The sequence below is a fragment of the Muscardinus avellanarius genome, assembly GCF_963383645.1.
Source record: "Muscardinus avellanarius genome assembly, chromosome: 13".
NCBI classification, from domain to species: domain Eukaryota; kingdom Metazoa; phylum Chordata; class Mammalia; order Rodentia; family Gliridae; genus Muscardinus; species Muscardinus avellanarius.
This window is the reverse complement of record NC_137799.1, coordinates 68307967-68329721: the sequence shown is the minus strand read 5'-3', so window position 1 is coordinate 68329721 and position 21755 is coordinate 68307967. Positions and strand designations below refer to the sequence as shown.

Genomic DNA, 21755 nt, shown 5'->3' with positions numbered 1-21755 from the left:
ATATAGTACTTTTTGGATTGTTTTGATTCACTGGTTTTTATAAGCTAAAAACTTACACGATGCTGACCCATAGACCCCTTTCAAGGACTGCTCTTGGGCATTTTGTACTACATAGACCTTTCATTTAAAAATAATCTCTAAGCCGGGTGTGGTAGCGCACGCTTGTAATCCCCGCGCTTGGGAGGCAGAGACAGGAGGATCGCGCAGGTTCGAAGCCAGCTGCGCGCGCTGGCTTAGGAGACCCTGTTTCCAAATAAAAATGTAAAAATAGGTTTGGGAGTGTAGCCCGGAGGTAGAAGGGCTTCCAGGAACCCCAGTACCACCAAAAAAATAAAAATAAAAAAATAAAAATAAAAATAATCTCTACTCAGAAAAACTAATTTGCCCCTTCATATTTCAGCTGCCTAGCACTATTTCTATGGGAATAGCAGGCAAATTATGACATGAAGCAGTGTGTGTGTGTGTGTGTGTGTGTGTGTGTGTGTGTGTGTGTGTGTTACTGAGGATGGAACCCAGGGGCCTTCTACCTCTGGGCTACACTCACAGATCTATTATATATAATAACTTAGTGGTGACCTCCACAGCTAGGTGAGATCCTGTTTCAAAATAAAATTTTAAAAATTAAAAAATAATAGGACTGGGGATATATATATGTGGGGGGCATATATGTCTGGGGCATTTGACCTCTGAGCTATACACCCTGCCCTATTTTTTATTTTATTTTGAAACTAGGTCTTACTGAGTTGCAAAGGGCCTCACTAAGTAGCTGAGGCTGTCCATGAACCGTGATCCTCCCCAGCCTCCTGAATGCTGGGATTACAAGCATGAGCCACCACACCCAGCTTATTTTATATTTTTTAATTTGGAAACAGGGTCTCACGAAGTTGCTGAGAACCTCACTAAGTAGCCGAGGCTGGCTTTGAACCTGGGATCCTCCTGTCTCCGCCTCCCAAGTACTGGGATTAGAAGCGTGCGCCACCACACTCAGCTGACATGAAGCAATTTCTAAGGAATTGTACTTATTTCCCAACATAAAAAATAAGAGACGAGTATGTTTAAGGTCCAAAACTTGTAAGAAAAAAAAAAAGTGTCTACTGTACCTGCATTAAGATTTAGACCCCGAAGTCAGCAGGGGCTCAAGATAAGGTTATGTCTGATAACACTGTATCTACTCCTTCATCTCCTACCAAAATATGCGCCTTTCGTTTCCTTTTTCACTCTCTTCTGCCTTTATTTAACCCTTCATGCTTCTCTTTATCCTCGTATCAATCCATTCATTTTGCTTTCCATCCAGTTATTCAGGGAATAGTTACTAAGCGCCTACTAAGTATTAGGCACTGTTCTGGGTAATTTAGGAACAAGGGTGAATAAGCAATCTCTGTTCATTTGGCGCTTACATTCTCGTGGGAGAGGACACTGAATACATAAGTGAACACAGCCAGGCCCAACGGCGCACACCTGTGATCTCAAGTACTTGGGAGGCTGAGACAGGAGGATCACAGGTTTTCAGCCAGCCTTAGCAACTTAGCGATGCCCTCCACAGCTTAGAGAGACCCTGTTTCAAAATAAAATTTAAAAATAATAGGATTAGTGATATAGAGGTAGAATGTTCCTGGGTTCCATCTTTAGCACCAAGAAAAGAACACAAATAAGATAATAAGAGTATGATGAGTGGCAAGAAGCAAATATTCAAAGTAGTAAGATAGAAGGTTACAGGGTAGAGAGGGAATAAGAATCTAATTTAGATTCAGTGTCTAGGTAGGTCCCTATAGCTATGACATTTGACTGAAAATCTGAGAAGAGAAGCCTGACCACTGGCAAGACTTAAAGAGTCACACCAGGTGAAAGGAACATCAAATGTAAAAGCCTAAGGTCAGGAAAGAAGCTGGTGTGCTTGAGGAGGCAAAATAGAATAAAATAAAATAAAATAAAATAAAATAAAATAAAATAAAATAAAAAATCAATAGAGCTGGCCCTTAGAAGGGAGGGCCAGTGAGGGGAAGGCAGGAGGTTAAGAGATGTCACCCACTCAAGAGTTACACTGCTGGTCAGCCGGCGTGGTGCCATACCTGTAATCCCAGTGCTTGTGAGGCTGAGACAGGAGGACCGCAGGCTAGAGGGCAGCTTCAGCAAGTAGTGAGAGGCTCAGCCACCTAGTGAGACTGTGTTTCAAAACAAAAAATAAAATTGGGCTGGGGATGTAGCTTGGAGATAGAATGCCTCTGGGTTCAATCCCCAGTACTACACACACACACACACACACACACACACACACACACACACACACACACACAGAGTTACACTGCCACTAGATTGCACAGGAACTTAAATAGTTAAGGCAAACAATGTCATCACCTATCTCTTTCACAATGGCCTGTGTTTCCCCTGAACGTGTATCTTTATAGCCATAACCTCTTCTTCTCTGCCTTGTACCAGAACCTTGGTTTGTTTGTGTGGCAATGTATCCAACTCTAGGAAATGAATCATCATTGAAGCCAGTCTGGCCAATGAGATATAAGGAGGGGAAGTCACTAGAAGCTTCTGAGAAGTAGTTTTATTATAGATATGAGAGCTGTTTTTGCTTCCTTTCTTTTCTTCTAGCTGTGGTTGCTGCCAGTTTTTCTTTCTTTCTTTCTTTCTTTCTTTCTTTCTTTCTTTCTTTCTTTCTTTCTTTCCTTCTTTTATGGGTCTGGGGATGAAACCCAGAGGCCTTCTACCTCCGAGCTACACCCCCTGCCTTGTTTTCTATTCTTTATTTTGAAACAGGGTCTCACTAAGTTGCAGAGGGCCTCACTAAGTAGCTGAGGCTGTCTACAAACCATGATCCTCCTGTCTTAGCCTCCCAAATGCTGGGATTACAAGCATGCACCACCACGTCCAGCTTCCTTCCTTCCTTCCTTCCTTTCTTTCCTTCTTTCTTTCTCTCTTTCTTTCTTTCTTTCTTTCTTTCTTTCTTTCTTTCTTTCTTTCTTTCTTTCTTTCTTTCTTCAGTACTGGGGATGGAACCCAGGGGCATTCTACCTCTAATCTACATCCCCAGCCCTATTTTTTATTCTTTATTTTGAAACAGGGTTTTACTAAGTTGTGGAGGGCCTCAATAAGTAGCTGAGGCTGGTCCTGGAACCTGTGGTCCTCCTGTCTCAGCCTCCAATGATGAGGTAGAATAGAAGAAATAAAATTTTAGGTAAAAAGGAGATAAATTGGGAAGGAAAGGGGAAAATATGGTTTTAAAATCTGAATTCTTTGGTTAATGGATAACAGACCTTAGTTATTCTCAAGAAGGTAGGCCCATACTTTTAAATTAAAATGGGCTGGCTCAGAAAATTTCTGAGGTAGTTAAATCTGAGCTTCACTTTTTGTCAAAGTTCAGCTCCCCTCCAGGAATATTCTCAAAAAAGTGACACTTTGCCGGGCGTGGTGGCGCACGCTTGTAATCCCCGCGCTTGGGAGGCAGAGACAGGAGGATCGCGCAGGTTCGAAGCCAGCTGCAGGCGCTGACTTAGGAGACCCTGTTTCCAAATTAAAAAAAATAGGTCTGGGAGTGTAGCCCGGAGATAGAAGGGCTTCCAGGAACCCCAGTACCACCAAAAAAAAAAAAAGTGACACTTTTTGTTGCTGGGCATGGTGGTGCATGCTTGTAATCTCAGCCCTTGGGAGGCTGAGACAGAAGGATCACACAGGTTTGAAGCCAGCCTCAGCTATTTAGTGAGGATCTCAGCAACTTAGTGAAACCCCGTTTCTAAATAAAGTATAAAATAGGTCTGGGAGGTAGAAAAGCCCCTGGGTTTCACCTCCAGTACCACAAAAATAAATAAAGTCACACATTTTGTTAAAAGAGCCCCATACCCCACCCCAACAGCCAGGAGAAGTCCTGGCTCAAAGGAAGTCTCACCTTTTGTGAACCAGAAAGCTTAAAAAAAAGAGGCAGCCATCCCATGTGACTTGGCCACCCCTTCTCTAGTAAGCCCTATAAAAAAAGGTACAGCTCTGAGGAGAGCTCTTTGCAATTTTGGAAACATTCTTTTTTGTGCTATTCTAAGCCATTTTGAGCGATTTGGGGCCACTTTGGGCCATATAGGGGCAACTTTTGCAGCCCTTGTCCCTCTCCCCGCTCTTTCACAATGGCCTGTGTGCCTCTGAACGTGTATCTTTACTTTGCTTAAATTAAAATCTCAGCCTTTATCTCAGACTGGTTGTGTGTGTGTTGAAATTCTTTTCACCATGGAAGCCAAGAACCCACAGAAGTTATCGTGTTGCCCATGACACCAAGTACTGGGATTACAGGTGTGGCCCATTGTTTTAATAAGCTGTAACTTAAGTAAGTTCCTTTATTGCTAGGCAATTCGATTTTTTGGCTTTTTCTTACAAAGGGGGAGAAACATTTCTGTAGACAAATCTTTGGATATTGGTGCAAAACTAACTGGGATAATTTTCTGGTAGTGAAATTGCTGAATGGAAGCACTTAAGCCTCTCATGTAGTCAAGTTAATCTTACAAAAAGGTTATACAAATAACATACTAACAGCATTTCCCCGTGTCTTGATCAATATTTACTACTAACCAACTTCAAAAGTTTGCCAATCTAATGGAGTGAAAAAGTGGCACTTCACTGTTTTTATTTAGGTCTCTAACAGTTAGTAGGGCAGCAAGGCCTTATTGTTAAACATGCAGATTTTGAAGTTAGATTCTCTTGGTGGGATCCTAGCTCTTCCTCCTCTTAAAATGTGTGACCTTGCTGGATTTGGTGGCTCACACCTGTAATTATGTACTTGAGGGGGATCACAGGTTGGAGGCCCGCTTGCACAATTCATCAAGCCCCTCAGCAACTTAGCAAGACCCTGTTTCAAAATTAAAAAGGGCTAGGTGTGTAGCTCCAAGAATATCCCTGGGTTTAATCTCTAGTACACACAAAATAAGTGTGACCTCAGGCCTCAGGTATGCTGGGTCTATTTCTTCTAAAAAAAAAAAAGGTGTGTGTGTGTGTGTGTGTGTGTGTGTGTGTGTGTGTGTTGGGGGGAGATTGAGAGCAGAGATCTTTAGGATCTGAAGGATTACAGAGCACCTTTCCTATACATTTGCTACTGGTGGGTACACATCTTAATTTTTTGGAGCCTTGTTCACTCCAGTACTTTATGTTGGGTGTCCTTCCCGCCAAGTTTTGCAGAACTCTGGTTGCTCGTAATCCGAAATGAGAGGCAAATTGGTTTCGTTTTTAAAAATTCTCCCTCTCCAACCTCGCCTTAGACTGATGGCTTATGCATCCATTGTACTAGGAAGAGCAGCAGCTTTTGAACCACAAAGTGAGGTCGATCATCACCTCCGGGCGATCAGGATCCACTGTTTACAGTGGAGAACACTTTTTTGATAACAAGGATCTGACACTGCCGAAAAAAACTTCGTCTCCTCACCGGCGAAGCTTGTATCCCCGAAAGACTTCAGAGATTTAATAAGCAGGAAGGTTCACACCCAGCAGTTCACCACTTCACCCGGGCCACGCCCCCGTGACCAAGCCCCTCGGCCCCGCCCGCGGCCCCGCCCACCGGAAGTGACGCGCCAGGCGAAGTACTTCCTCCGTCCGCCGGCGGCCTGCGCGGGGCGTGCGTCGGCGTCGCTGCCAGCCGGGGATTGTGGGTAACGGCCCCGGCCGGCTGGGGCGGCTGGCTCTGCGCAGCAGCTTCCATTCACGCCAGGTCCGTTGGCAGTGGCGGTTGTAGGGCCGGGGCCAGTGGGACATGGAGCAACCGTGGCCGCCGCCGGGACCCTGGAGCCTCGCCCGGGCCGGGGGTGAGGCCGAGGAAGAGAGTGACTTGGACATGTCCCCCGGTTCTCCCCGTTGCCCGCCGCTGCCGGGCGGTGGCGCCCAGGTGAGGGGGCCCCGCGTTCTGCGGGGGGATGGGGAGATGCTGTGCCTCCCCCAGGGCGCCGCGTCTCCCCGAGCCGCTCCTGCGCCCGCCCAGCGGCGGGGCCCGAGGCCGGCTCGCCGCTATGGCAGCATCTCCGGAGCGAAGAGGCGACGGCCGCGTGTGCATCCCCACCTCCGCCTCCACGCACACCTTTTCGCTCACCTTGGATGAGTTCCGCTCGCCCCTGGTAAAACGTCCCTCCTCCTCCCACCTCTTGACAGCGCCCAGATTGGGGGCGGCTCACGCTGTGTAACACTGACCCTTTGTCCTCTCGTGCTTGCTTTTATCCGAAATCTTTATTCTGTTAAAGGCTCCAGCGTACTTGTGCACAGTTGAAAGGAAAGTGAGCGAGTGTACTGAAACGTTACCCTGAGTCCTGACAAAGATTTCACTTGCTCTTTCACCCACGTTGACATCTGAATAAATTCCGTAAACCTTGCTTTTGATGCTGGCGCACCCCTGCCATTGGCAAGACTATTTTTTCCTCTGCTGCTTTGTTTTTTTTTTTTTTTTTTTTTGTTTTTGTTTTGCTTCATGTCATTCTCCAGTAAAAACATATCCTGGAGAAAAGACACAGACTCGCCCTTCCTTTCAGACTTTTCGCTTAGGTCCTTGATGCTACTTGTGGCTTTCAACCCAGCTTTCCTATTTCTAAAACTTATAAAGACTGTTACATACCATTTAGGGTTTGTCTGGGTCCTTTCTTAGGGTCTGCTTGCATACATCACATATTCCCCATTTTTCTCCCGACGTGAGTTGTCTTGAACCATATTTCAGGAGCATAAACAAAACACTAATATGTTCAATGAAATGGATAATAGATGTCTGCCTTGCAGGCTTTTTGCAAATTGGGTCCAATAAGACCATAACAGAATTAATAGCAGTTTTCCTCAAATCTCATTTTGCTCAGTCTTAGTGAAGATAAACGATTTGACTTGCTTGCTGATAAGTGTAAAATCATCAATCTTATGTCCAACTAATGGAGTTAGTTGGTTTTAGAGAAAAATGTTGTTTCATAACCACAGTCTGTACTTCGGCCAGCTCATTACTGGGAAAGTGAGGCAGAATAAGAGTTGATGTGTCAGTAGTCACCCACTAATTATGGATCAGTGGTGTCATCTTTCTATACAGAATGGGTTATGAGCACATAATGCATTACTGAGACAGAATGAACAGCAGTTGCCGTTGTCAATTTTGAAGGCCTATAGAAAAGAAAAATAGTCTCAAGAATTTCAGTGCATTGTGGTGGAATTCCAAAAGTAACCTAAGACAAACTAATAATAAAAATGTGTATTTATTCTGTACTTGTTCATTTATAAACTCATTTAGGTGAAAAGGATTTTAGAAGTGAATAGGCTTATCTCTTTCATTAAAAGTTCCCTGGGGCCATAACTAGTCAAAACTAGGATTTATGATTCCTAGTCCAGTATTTTTCCTACCACCACACTAACCCATCCTGTGATGTACTATAAAGTTTGATTTAACTGAAAGTACCTGCAGATGGTCTTAAAATTTGCAAAGTAATTACTAAGTCTAAGTGTTTTACATAGGTTTACTACAAATCTACTTGGTTTGTTGTGCTGGTCTTAGAACTTAAATTTTGAGATTGTAGTATTTGAAAGAATAAAGTGCTTAATCAAATCAATGGCCATTAAAAAAAAAAAAAACCTTTCAAAAAGCTTCAGTTTGTTTTTTACCAAATATGAAGAATTTCAGCATCTTAATGTAATAAGTGATGTATGGTTCTGAGGTCTAATTAATGTTAAGGCAGATTGGAATATAGAGGTCTTTTTTGAGAATTTTTAAATATAAAGTTACATTAGTAGACCTTAATGCTAAACAGTGCTTTTTCAGAATTTATGTCCATTAAAAATCATGTCTCTCTTAAGCTGGGCGTGGTGGCGCATGCTTGTAATCCCTGCACTTGGGAGACAGGAGGATTGCGCAGGATCAAAGCCAGCCTCAGCTACTTAGTGAGGCTCTCAGCAACTTAGTGAGACCGTGTTTCAAAATAAAATATAAAAATAGGTCTGGGAGTATAGCCCGGAGTATAGCCTGTGAGTTCTACCCTCAGTACCACACACACAAATCATGTCTCTCGAAGACCTCAGCATGTCCACAGATTAAAATAAGACCTAATACTTTATTTAGTCATCTGCATACATGTTGGATAGTTTTCCTTAAGGGCCAAATGGTGTCTGGGTTGTCTGTGGAGAAGAATTTAAATATAAATGGTCTTTTAGAATTGCTTTGATTTGAGGAATAAGTATTTGCTTCCACATAATTTGAAAATGTACAATATTCTATTTATCCATATTGCCTTTCCTGGTTTACTTTTTGTCTTTTTTTTGTTGTTGTTGCTGGGGATTGAACCCAGAGGCAGTCTCCCTCTAAGCTATAAACCCCAGCCCAATTTTATTTCATATTTTGAAACAGGGTCTCACTATGTTGCTGAGAGCCTTGGTAAGTTGCTGAGGCTGGCTTTGAACTTGCAATCATCTTGTTTCAACCTCCCAAATACTGGGATTACAAGCGTTCTCCACCAGTCCTGGCTTAGTTTGTCTTTTTACAAATTAAGTTTTGTAGCTTTTTTCTGTACTTCCCAGCCTCCGGGGATTGAACCCAGGGACATTCTACTTTCAAGCTACACCTTCATCCTTATTTTATTATTTATTTTTGAAACAGATCTCACAAAGTTGCTGAGGCCAGCCACAAACCTGCGATTCTTCTGTCTCAGCCTTCCAAGTACTGGGATTATAAGTGTGCATCACTGCACCCAGCACCTGGCCCCATTTTTAAGCATAGCTAGTCTCAAGTTATTTTTGATCCCATTTAAGATAGCAAAAATAAAAATAAATGTTTTACTTGGTTATGTAAAGATATAGTGTATGGTACTTGGGCTCCAGACCTGCTGAATGAGTAAATAAAATATCTGAATAGCAGTCGTGTCTGTATTTGCCCCAGTAGAAATCTTTGCCTGAAAATTCAGCTAATAAGTAGGGCTTGCTTACTATTTACCTCTGAATTCTTTATCACTACCATTCTATTCAGAGAAGTTGAAGCACTATTCATCTAAAATTGACTGAATTCCAGACCTTCAAGAAGTTGATAATTGAGAAGGCAAAAAAAAGTGTAATTTGGAAATTAAAAAAAAAAAACGCTATAGAAATGTGCAAAGCTGCGTGTGGTGGCACACGCTTGTAATCCCAGCTTTTGGGAGGCTGAGACCAGAGGGTAATGGTTCGCAGACAGCCTCAGCTACTTAGGCCCTTTGCAACTCAGTGAGGCTCTGTTTCAAAATAAGGAATAAAAAATAGGGCTGGAGTGTAGCTTAGAGGTAGAATGCCCTCAGGTTCCATTACCAGTACCACAAAAGAAAGAAAGAAAGAAAGAGAGAGAGAAAGAGAGAGAAAGAAAGAAAGAAGCACAACTTGGGTAGGGAGAGAATGACAAATAAAAATCTTAGGTAATGTCAGATTTTGGAATAGAGATGGGAGTTACCTAGCATGAGGAGGATTGACATATTTAAGGGGATGGGCAGGGGGACAGGTTGAGGGTGGGAGGATAACCAAACAAAGTAACTGGAACTGAGTCTAGAGAGATAATAGGAAATGATATCATAAATGCCATGCCATGCCACAGGATTTGCACTGTATTCCAAGATTTAAGAATGAATAGCATGATTAAATTTGGATTTAAAGATCACTATAGTCTAGTAGAGTGGTGGTGTTTTTTGGAACTATCACCACAGCCTTACAGCCTAGTAGAGTGAGGAATGGCATGGGACAAGACAGACTGTATTTGTATAATTCAAGTGTAAAATTAAAAAGGTTTGAATAGTGTTTTATATAGGGGAACAGGTTGGAGAGAGGTTATTTTGAATAGAGTTTGAAGTTGATCTACAGTTAGCCAAGAAATCCTGAAGACCCTGCCTTCAGCTTTTGTTTTATAAAGCCAAGGTGTATAAATAATTAAACATCGATCACATTGCTTTATGTATAGTTATTAAGTATATTAAAACTACTACTGTTTCTGAGTAGAACAGAATCAGGGAAGTTTGGAACTTTTGTTTTGGTACTGGGGATTGAACACAGGAGCATTCTACTTCCCTATACCTTTTTAAATAACTTTGCCTTTTTTTTTTTCCAGTACTGGGGATTGAACCCAGGGATGTTCTATCTCTGAGCTATACCCGCAGCCCTATTTTTTATCCTTTATTTTGAAGCAGGGTCTCATCAAGTTGTGGAGGGTCTCACCAAGTAACTGAGGCTGGCCACAAACCTGCAATCTTCCTGTCTCAGTCTCCTAAATACTGGGATTACAAGCGTGCATCACCACGCTGGCTTGCCTATTTTTATTAGGATTAAAAGATATTTGTTTGATACACCCATTTATAAATGGAAATTTCTATTAAGACCTTCCATGTACCAAGGGTTGCAAAAAAAATGGAAACTGAAAAATGATATTTTTAAATAAAAGGAATTCTTTCCAGTGAATAATTTGCAGAACAAAACTCTTTAAAGATTTGTTTATTTTCAACAGGTGGAATGTTGAGGTGATGACTTTGATTTAACTTTTATTCTCACTGTTGTTTCAGGGCTATGAAGACTGTAAGTCAAATGTTAAGCTTCAGCTGTATGCTAGTCACTGTGATAGTTGCCAGGCTTTGTGTTGTTAGTTGCTGAGGGAGGGGCATAGATTAAGAAACAAGCTTAGAGTGTAGTTGATGAAACAAGACCTATCATATCAAACTGTAATTGTAGACGCAGAACACAGGATATTCTAATGCTGTGCGTCAAAAGCTTTGTGCAGAGGTCTTTTGAATAAAAAAAAATATTGAACTGTGGTACACAAACATATCTGTTGCCTTCTTCATTTTTTTTTTTACAAATACTGTTTCTCCATTCAGATGTATAGCCATGGGATTGAGCTGGCTTGCCAAAAGCAGAAAGAGTTTGTGAAGAGCTCCGTGGCGTGCAAATGGAATCTTGCCGAAGCTCAGCAAAAACTTGGTAGCTTAGCACTGCATAACTCTGAATCCTTGGATCAGGAACATGCCAAAGCACAAACAGCAGTATCAGAACTGAGACAACGGGAAGAAGAATGGCGACAGAAAGAAGAAGCCCTAGTGCAAAGAGAGAGGATGTGTCTGTGGAACGTGGATGCCATTAGCAAGGATGTTTTTAATAAGGTATGACTTTTTATTGGGCCACAGAGAAAGAAGAGAACTGAAGCATGTGTACATATTTATTAATAAAGCAACCGAATCCTGTAAACAGTGCACTATTTTGACAGTTTATGAAAAGCGCTTGTTACAAAAACCTGTGTCCCATGTGTCTAATTTGGGTAGTCCTTAACAAGTAAATGGCTGCAGCATGGCACATGGCACACTGTAGCATGGCTCTGGATTCATACTGCCTTAAATCCCAGCTTTGTCAGATGCTGGCTTTTTGACCTTGGGCAAGTCACTTAACTTCTCTTAGCCTTGGTTTCTTCAAATAAGGTAATGTTTTCAAAGTGTGGTGACATGGAGCCTGGTATGTGGCAAAGCTCAGGTGTTATGAGTATTTTCTGACGTTGCTATGTTGCCTGCTTGCTATCGGTTTTTTAATACATGTTTAGTAACTGGATTTATTAAATAAAACTTTATTTTTCAGTATATAGTAGACTTCAGTGATAATTTAGACATAATAAAAGCATTAATACTGAAAGAACTCTTTAGAAGTAATATATTTCTCCCTTTTGGGGATTGAGCTCAGGAAGGAGGGTTATACCTCTTTAAGTTACACCTCCAGCCCTTTTTTTACTTTTATTTTGGGACAGGGTCTCACTGAGTTGCTGAGGTCAACTTCGAATTTGCAAATCTCCTGTCTCAGTCTCCCAAGTACTGGGATTATAGGTATGCTTCACTACACCCAGTTTAGACTCTTCTGTCTCTTAAATAGTAGTTTTATCAAGTTAATGGTTTTTTGAGAGCAGTGTTATGTTTCTCACTAGAGTATATAGGATGTATTCTTTTACTTTTGTATCTGAATAAAAAATGGGTTTAAGTTGTAAAGTCACTCTGAAAGTCAGAGTGTTTATTACTGAGAGAACATAGAAGAGCAGAGCTGTCCAGACTGTGGGCTAACGGCCAATTAAAGAATTTATGAAAACAGTTTGGTGCATTTTTTTTTTTTTTTTTTTTTTGGTGGTACTGGGGTTCCTGGAAGCCCTTCTACCTCCGGGCTACACTCCTAGACCTATTTTTACATTTTTTTATTTGGAAACAGGGTCTCCTAAACCAGCGCGCGCGGCTGGCTTCAAACCTGCAGGATCCTCCTGTCTCTGCCTCCCAAGCGCGGGGATTCAACCGTTCGCCCCCATGCCCGGCTCAGTTTGGTGCATTTTAAGTAGCACTTTTCAAATAGCATAGAAAAGATCAGAGTGCATAGACTTGGAGAAGATTGATATTGTTTTGTAAAGTGTGTATTGTAGGTATTTGTATGCATATTAGGACATAATGTATAATCTAAATCTAAACTGTAGTCAAAAAGTTTGAAAGTTCTTCCTCTAAAGGTTCAGACTGCAAGCAGTTCTTCATTTTCATTTTTTGTTTTGTTCATTGTTTGCGGTGCTAAGGATTGAAGCCCAGGGCCTTATGCATATTAGGCAAGTGCTCCATTATTGAGCCACACCCCTGCACGCAGTTTTAATTTACCAGCTTCGACTATTTGTTTACATATATGTACTGTTGAATAAATATTATACAGTATTCATACATGCTTTTAAGGATTGAGAAAGTTATAAGGATGAGAAAATATCTAAATCAAAGGTATAAAACCTTTTACTTTACATCTCATATTTTGTACCCTCTATTTTAGTGGTGTCTGCTTTAGAATTCCTTTAATTGAATCACTTTATTTTATAAGTGAAGAAACTGAAAAGTAAGTAGAGTGACTTGATAACATAATAGTAGACTAAATTTGAGGAAGAAAACCCTAGACTTTAGGATTGAAAAACTAGGTAAGGTAAAGAACATGTTGCATGTCCTTTATTAAGAGTCCTTTAAGGCCAGGTATGGTGGTACATGCTTGTAATCCCAGCATTTGGGAGGCTGAGACAGGAGGATCACGGTTTGGGGACAGCCTTAGTTACTTAGTGAGGCCTTTGCAACTCAGTGAGACCCTGTTTCAAAATAAAAAATAAATTAAAAAAAATAGGGCTGGGAGTGTGACGCAGAGGTAGAATGCCCTTGGGTTCCATCCCCAGTACTGCAAAAAAAAAAAAAAAAAAGAGTCCTTTAAGAATGAAAACGAGGCCGGGCGTGGTGGCGCATGCGTAATCCCCGCGCTTGGGAGGCAGAGACAGGAGGATCGCACAGGTTCGAAGCCAGCCGCGCGCGCTGGCTTAGGAGACCCTGTTTCCAAATTTAAAAAAAATGTAAAAATAGGTCTGGGAGTGTAGCCCGGAGGTAGAAGGGCTTCCAGGAACCCCAGTACCACAAAAAAAAAAAGAAAAAAAAAAGAAAAAAAGAATGAAAATGATATCTATTAGTAGTGATGATAATAGATTTTAATAATGGACATAATTAGGCTGGTTAGACTTTTAAAATTTCATGTTCCTTAAACTACTCAGGGTTTATACATTTGTTTTCCATTTTCGAATTAGACTTCAAAAAACACATGAGAAAGGTGAAAAAGGCAAAACCTAATAACTCTGTGAACTAATACTTTTAATATGGTATAAAATGATATATGTTGAATAACAGTAATTTATATTAAACGTTATTTTGGAGAAACACTTATAATGAAGTTTAGGAACAGACAAATGTGTACCAATATTTTGGTGTTCATTTTTCCACTTTGCTAAAATGGCTAAAGGAAACAGTTCAGAGAAGCTAGAAACTTTTAGCTTTACAACAAAGGTGAATGAATGTTGTATATTATCCACAATTGGTGTTCCCTGAGCCTGAAGCAAGGATAATGTTACTACATTTATGCGGAAAATAGAGGATAGACCTTCAAATGTCATCATTTCTCTTAACCCCATGGACATTTACTATATGAATGATTTGGGATTTTTTGATCTTTTTAATATGGAAAATTTTAATATTCATGAAGTAAACAGATGTGCAGATCCTCATGCTACACATCAATACTGTCATCCTTCTGTCATTTTCTTCTATACCTTCACTCCCATCCCTGCTGGATTATTAATTGTTTTGTTTACTTTTTGGGTAACATTTTACTTTGAGATACCCAAGTGTTACATGTAAAATTTTTACAAGTAGATATACTTGTATAATTCATACTCTTATCAAGATACATAAAGTGAAAGCTGGGCATGGTGGCACACCTTGTAATCCCAGCATTTGGGAGGCTGAGACTGGAGGATTGCGGTTCACCCGCTGACAGCCTCAGCTATTTAGTGAGGCCCTCTGCAACTCAGTGAGACCCTGTTTCAAAATAAAGAATAAAAAATTGGGCAGGGGGTGTAGATCGGAGGTCAAATTTTGCCTCTGGGTTCCCAGACCCATTCCCCCCCCCCAAAAAAAAAAAAAAAAACAACAAAGATATGTAAAGTGAAACTTAAAAAACAAGTTTTTAAATCATCAGTGTTCAGCCCATTGGGCAATGAAATTCAGTGGTTTTCTACTATTTTATAAAGGAATATTTCTTTGAATTTGTTCTAAATTTAATCCTCAGGCTTTGGGAATAGACTGCTCATTTTTGTCTAAGTCCACATTCAGCTTACCTTTAACCATCATTATTTTCTGGACTTCTCATCTTTTTACCTACTTGTTTCTGTCCTCCTGGCTTCCATTCTCACCTACTCTCATGAACAGTCTTAATTGCTTTCTTCTGGACTAGCTCTGGTTCTGCTGAAGCAATCAGTAACACGCATAGGTGAATGTACATCACCACCAGCCCTATTGTTTTTTTTTTTTTTTTTTTTTTTGGTACTCTGGATTGAACCCAGGGGCATTCTACCTTCGAGCTATACCCCTGGCCCTGGTTGTTTTTTCTTTCTTTCTTTCTTTCTTTTTTTTTTTTTTTTTTTTTTTTTTCAGTACTAGGGATGGAACCCAGGGGCATTCAACCTCCAAGCTACACCAATTCTTTATTTTGAAACATAATCTCATTAAGTTGGAGAGGGCCTTACTAAGTATCTGAGGCTGATGGCAAACCGCAATCCTGTCTCGGCCTTCCAAATGCTGGAATTACAAGTGTGCACTGTCACTCTTGGCCCTATTTTTTTATTTTGAAACTGGGTCTCAATAAGTTGCAGAGAGCCTCACTAAATAGCTGAGGCTGGCTGTGAACTTGCAATCCTTCTGTCTCAGCCTCCTAAATACTGGGATTATAAGTGTGTGCCACCACACTGGTTTGAGAAAGATTTTAATAGCAAAACATGGTTACTGTAAAGTAAATACATAAACCATAAATATGTAAAACAGAAATTGAAAGGCTTCCTTTACCCCTAGTCCCATTTCCTAGAGATAACCTCTGTTCATACTACATCATATTTTTGTAGATTTTCTTTGTGCCTATAATAATTTGTGTATTTTCCCCCACAACAGGATCATTCTTTATCTGAATAATTTGATGTCTCTACATATTGTTCTAAAGGGTGTGTCTTCTTAAATGTTTTGTTTTTGCCTTGCATTTATACCCCTAAAGCTATTTAAAATAATTTTTCTTCCAGAGGAAATGGTGATTACAATGTCTATAAAGTTAATGTCTCTTAACACAGTAGTCACAAAGAAAATATTTTCATTTTGTCTCTGCTTTTAATTGTTTCTTTAAACTTAATTTCTAACATAGCCTACATTTATACCACAAATTAATTAGGACTGTCTTTATATTCCAGTCATTTGCTCAAAATCGTACATTGGTTTTGTCTGGGAGCTTGAGACTTGAGAGGACTGGTCTAGATCTGCGCTGTCCAACTCGATAGCCACTAGCCACATGTGCCATTGAGCGCTTGAAATGTGGCTAGTCCGAATTGAGATGTGCTGTAAGTGTAAAATACACACCAGATTCCAATGACTCAGTACCAAAAAAAGTAAAATATTTCATTAATATTTTTTGTGCTGCCTAAGTGTTGAAATGATAATATGTTGGATATGTTAGGTTAAATAGTATAGGTTATTTCATCTGTTTCTCCATTTTAATGTGGCTAAAAGGAAATTTTAAACCATATTTGTGACTTGCATTACATTTCTATTGGACAGTGCTGGTCTAGATGGCAGAATATATAAAGAAAATGCTTTCATTTTGAAATACATAAACTTTTGTGTGCTTCCTGATTGTAAACTGGCAGAAAGCTAGTTTGTACTTTTTATTTTGGCAATGATAGTATCATAGTATAAATGGGATCACAGATGGTTCTAAGAAGCTGTCCTGCCAGTTTTGCTAGCTAGATAAAAACTTCATTCTTGGTCTGTTTTATGACTGATTTAACTTAAGCACTTCCTTAATAGAAATTAATACTTGATTTCAAGATTTAAACTGGACTTTCTTAAGGAAAATTAGAAATTCAATCAAGAAGTTGGGCATGGTGGTGCACACCTGTAGTCCCAATACTTGGGAGGCTGAGACAGGAGATTTGCAGGTTTGAGGCCTTCTCACGGTAACTTAATAAGACCTGTTTCAAACATAAAAAGGGCTGGAGATGTAGCACAGTGGTACAGTGCCCCTCGGTTTAGGTTCAATCACCAGTACCATTAAAAAAAAAAAAAGAACAGAAAGAAAAAAAATTCAACTAAAATCTATCTTTTGGTGTATCTTTTCTCAAAGAATTTATAGTATATATACGTATTCTCAATGCTTTGAATTTGAGTTTATTTCTAGCAAGAAATCCAGAGATTACCTAGAGTTGCAAATATTTGTAGGAATAATGCAGTCATAAATTATACACGTAAAGGATTTTTCCATTTTGTGTATGTGATACTGGGGATTGAACTCAGAAGCATTCTACCTCTGAACAACACACCCCAGCCCTTTTTATTTTTTGTTTTGAAACAGAGTCTCAATAAACTCCTTAGACTATCCTCAAACTTGTGATCCTTCTGTCTCAGACTCCCAGGTTCTGGGATTATAGGTATTTACCACCACACCAGGCTCATAAAGGATCTTTCTGTACCAACCTTTAATAGGGAAATTTATTTTAACAAAAAAGTTAATTCATTTTTTTTGTATGATTTCCAAGGCAAATCTATAATTTCCCATACATATATCATTTTAAACAAAACTAATAAAACTCCCAAAAAAGAAAATTTCAAATTTTTAATGAAGAGTTTAACAGATTAATTTAATAATGTAATAGGATAATGCTGTACCATATTTTTATATTGTCTATAGGAAGGATTGGTAGGCATTCAGTATCTTGAGAAAGAAAATTTAAAGAAAGAAAATTTAAACAAATTCTGATTTTAATTTCTAAAATTTTTAGAGTTTTATTAATCAAGATAAAAGAAAAGAAACAGAAGATGAAGATAAATCAGAATCATTTATGCAGAAATATGAACAAAAAATCAGACATTTTGGTAAGTTTGTTATTTGATTTTTTATCTTTATAATGTTTGGTATCATAAGTGTATGTTCAAAAAATGGATTTATAAAATGGGAGCCAAAAGAAAGAAGGTAAGTAACAAACTCCAACTGTGTAGCTACTTTTGGCAGAGTCATAAAAATCTCGTTTTGGACCTTTTTAGGGGTTATGAATAAAATAGATTGACAGCAAACCAAATTGTGTAGAAAAGCAAATTTTTTTTTTTTTTTTTTTTTTTTTTTTTTTTTGGTGGTACTGGGGTTCCTGGAAGCCCTTCTACCTCCAGGCTACACTCCCAGACCTATTTTTTTTTATATTTTCATTTTGGAAACAGGGTCTCCTAAGCCAGTGCGCGCGTGGCTGGCTTCAAACCGGCACGATCCTCCTGTCTCCGCCTCCCAAGCGCGGGGATTACAAGCGTGCGCCACCACGCCCAGCCCAGAAAAGCAAAATTTAATCTATTAGTATTGCTCTCTAGCGGGGCGGGGTGGCACATACTTGTAATCCCAGTACTTGGTAGGCTGAAACAGGAGGATCACTCAGGTTTGAAGCCAGCCTTAGTAGCTTATCAGTAACTCAATGAGACCCTGTTTCCAAATAAAATATAATATAGTTCTGGGAGTGTAGCTTGGAGGTAGAAAGCTCTTGGGTTCCATCCCTAGTACCACAAAAAATATATATTTATTACCCTCTAAAGCAGTCTTCTTTATTCAATAACCTCTCTCGTTTGTATGTGTGGTGCTGGAGATTGAACCTGGTGGCATTCTATCACTGAGCTACACCCCTAACCCTATTTTATTTTTTTACTTTGAAATACAGTCTTGCTAGATTGATGAGAGTCTCACTACTTCTTGAGACTGTCCTTGAATCTGCCATCCCCTGTCTCAGCCTCCTTAGTACTGGAATTACAGTGTTGTGCCACCATGCCCAGCTTTCCATTTCTCAGCTAGCCTTTGTTTTTATTCTTTTTCTTTTTTGCTTTCCTGATATTTGTTTATCTTATTGTTGGAAGATAAGTATTTAGTTTTTTCAAGTTTTGATGCTGTATAATTCAGGGAGGTCCTTTAACTGTTACTCAAATAAATATGGTAATAGAAATGCATATAAAAATAACTGAGAAATAGTTTTTTCTATTGGGTAAGAAGGTTGGGATGAGGGGATATAAAGGCTTCCTAAAGAAGGTACCATCTGAGCTTACTTATAGGGGATAGGAATGTTCCTATCTACTTCTTACTTTGAAACAGGTTCTCACTAAGTTCTAGAGGGCCTCTCTAAGTTGCCTAGGCTGGCTTCCAACCTGTGATCCTCCTGTCTCAGCCTTTGAAATATTAGGATTACAAGCATGTGCCATCACGCCCAGCTAATTGTTGCTTTTTTTGTGTGTGGGGTACTGGGATGGAACCCTTCTACCTCCGGGCTTCACTCCCAGACCTGTTTTATATTTTATTTGGAAACAGGGTCTCTTAAGCCAGCGAGGCTGGCTTCGAACCTGCGCGATCTTCCTGTCTCCGCCTCCCAAGTGCAGGGATTACAGGCGTGCACCACCACGCCTAGCGTGGTTGCTCTTTTAAAGCATGCATTGCATCTGGTAGAATAGCATCCCTCAAGGTGTTTTTACCCAGGTGGCATTCTGTAGATTAGTTGTTTTGGAGTCATGGAGCTTAGCAGATGAGACACAGTTTCCTTCCTTTTGTTGTAAACTGAGTGCTTTGGTCAAAAACAGTTTTGCTTAGAAAAATAACTTTACAAGGTATTGTACCCACCTGGCACTAAAACTGAATCTTTAATAAATCATTTCACCATTCTGTAAAGCTTACTTGGAAATAATGATGCTCATAAGACCACTGAACTTCATGAGTCCATAGTCATCATTTTTTCCCTATAAAATGAGCCAAAAAAGAATGTGGTAAGGTGAAAAATTCATTTACTAGGACCACAGAAGTATTACTGGAAAAAGCAAAGTAGGGCAGAGAGCAATTCCAGATCTAGAGTGAGCTTGTTCAAGTGAGGAATTACCACTTCCTCCAAGATGATAGGACCAAGGTATGCAACCTGCGGCTTGATGGCTGAGTCCTTTCTCTGGTGTGTATGGTGTCATATTGAGGTTTTGGAATTGGTTTGCTGCTGGCAAATTAGGTATTCATTGACTGTCCTCCATGAAGTACTAGAACATCCCTGATGAGAGTATGCTGTTGAATCTTTGTAATTTCAAGCTTATATCACCATGACCCCTTAGTTTATTAAATGACTGAGCAGTAAGATTGCTGAAGGAAAAGGCTGAGTAGACCTCCCTAGGTCATTAATAAGGAGCTGCTGTGCCATTGTGTGTTGTGAACTTTCTATATGTCCTCTTGTAATACTTGGGTCTTCAAACCCAAGCTGACTTGATAGTCACTCCCAGATTCATACTCTGCCTGTCTCTTAATGAAAATACATATTAACTTCACTTTGGAGGAGATATTCTACTTGCTGCACCACATTAGATCCAAGAAATATTACTAAGGTAGAAGGCTCCCAAAATTTTCGTGTTTTGTTTTCTACTCTCTGGCATGCATGTATCTTACCAAGGCCCTTGAGGTACCGGATACTTCATGCTCACCAGGTTCCATAAGAATGGAGTGGACCAGCTTGCATTCATGGGGATGAGGAGGTAATCAAAATTCCCACTGACTAATCAGAGTTTACAGAGGCCTGTAGCAAGAGGGTGAATGTTTGATGCTATCCCTGAACAGTGAATGCAGATGTTTCTGATGTTGTATGTCCACTGTAATAAAGGAAAAAAGCCTTTGCCAAAATGATGACTACATATCTAAAATAGCAAATGTAATTAAAACTTCCAAGTGGAGACTTTCCAAACTTGGAATGCATTCCAGACTCTTGAATGATGGGCCTGGTTTGTAGTAGGGCTCTGTGTAAGCCTATAGGGGCTTCACACCAATTCTTTTTTGTGTTCTTAAGTATTGTTACAGTCTTCAGAGTTCTTCCTAACTTTCCCTTATGTGGTCAGCTGGGTATCTTTGTGTTGTCTCTACCTTTATAATTAGTGGAATTTAATCATCTAATGGTAATGATACAACTATTATGAAGCATTGAAATCAGATTTTTCATTTATGTACACCTTTGACATCACTGTCTTTGTGATTATTACAGCTGCTTTTTGAATCATCTAATTTACCAGAGCATGTCACCTTTTCTTCCAGCCAAAGTTAGCTATGATTCAGCAGTTTTTAAAGCTGGAAGAAAGCTGTAAATATTTGCACAGAACTGATAGAATTTTTAAAGTTTGTACTAAAGATGAATATTTACAACCTAATTGTTTTAATCACTATGTATTGCTTTTAAAAAAAACATATCAAGCCTGGTGTGGTGGTACACACTTGTAATTCTAGTACTTGGAGACTGAGACAGGAGGATCACAGGTTCTAAGGCAGCCTCAGCAACTCAGTGAGGATTGCATCAACTTAATGAGACCTGGTTTCAAATTAAAAAAAAAAAAAAGGGGGGGGGGTTGGTGGGGTGTAGAATACGTCTGGGTTTGATCCCCAGCAACACACACACACACACACACACACACACACACACACACCGATATCCTGCTTTTGAAAACCATTAAAAAAAGCCGGGCGTGGTGGCGCACGCTTGTAATACCCGCGCTTGGGAGGCAGAAACAGGAGGATCGCGCAGGTTCGAAGCCAGCCGCGAGCGCTGGCTTAGGAGACCCTGTTTCCAAATAAAAATGTTAAAAAAAATAGGTCTGGGAGTGTAGCCCGGAGGTAGAAGGGCTTCCAGGAACCCCAGTACCATCAAAAAAAAAAAAAAGAAAAAAAAAGAAAAAAGAAAAGAAAACCATTAAAAACATTTAATATAAAGTACTCTTAAATAGAATATGAAGTGGATGGAAAATTATGAGTGATATGATTTTTAACTTTGTTTCTTTAAAAATCACTTAAAAATGAGCCTGGGAGGAAATACATCAATATGGTAACAATAATTATCTCTTAGTAGAACTGCACATGACTTTTGATTTTTGAACTTCTTATGTCTTCATAATGTATATACTTCATTTTTATAATCTGACAAAAAAGTGTGTGTGTGTGTATTTTTTCTTCCTTTTTTTGGTATGGGGGATTGAACCCAGGGTTCTTCTACCTCTGCTATACGCCTGCTCTTTTCTTTTCTTTCTTTCTTTCTTTCTTTCTTTCTTTCTTTCTTTCTTTCTTTCTTTCTTTCTTTCTTTCTTGTACTGGGGATGGAACTTAGGGGCATTCTACTTCCAAGCTATACCCTCAGTCCTGTTTTTTATTCTTTGTTTGGAACA

The 21755-nt window shown here is 39.7% G+C and overlaps 1 protein-coding gene across 1 annotated transcript in view; it reads left to right on the top strand.

The window, feature by feature from the left end:
• Positions 1-5731: 5731 nt before the first annotated feature.
• The window catches only part of CDC37L1 (cell division cycle 37 like 1, HSP90 cochaperone), a gene marked incomplete at both ends in the record, with an annotated part of 30080 nt that continues 14056 nt past the window's right edge, over positions 5732-21755 (top strand). Inside the window, 3 exons of the mRNA XM_080709440.1 lie at positions 5732-5863; positions 10812-11093; positions 17339-17432. Of these exons, the coding sequence (XP_080565566.1) occupies positions 5732-5863; positions 10812-11093; positions 17339-17432 (508 nt within the window). The remainder of the gene's footprint in view (positions 5864-10811; positions 11094-17338; positions 17433-21755) is intronic.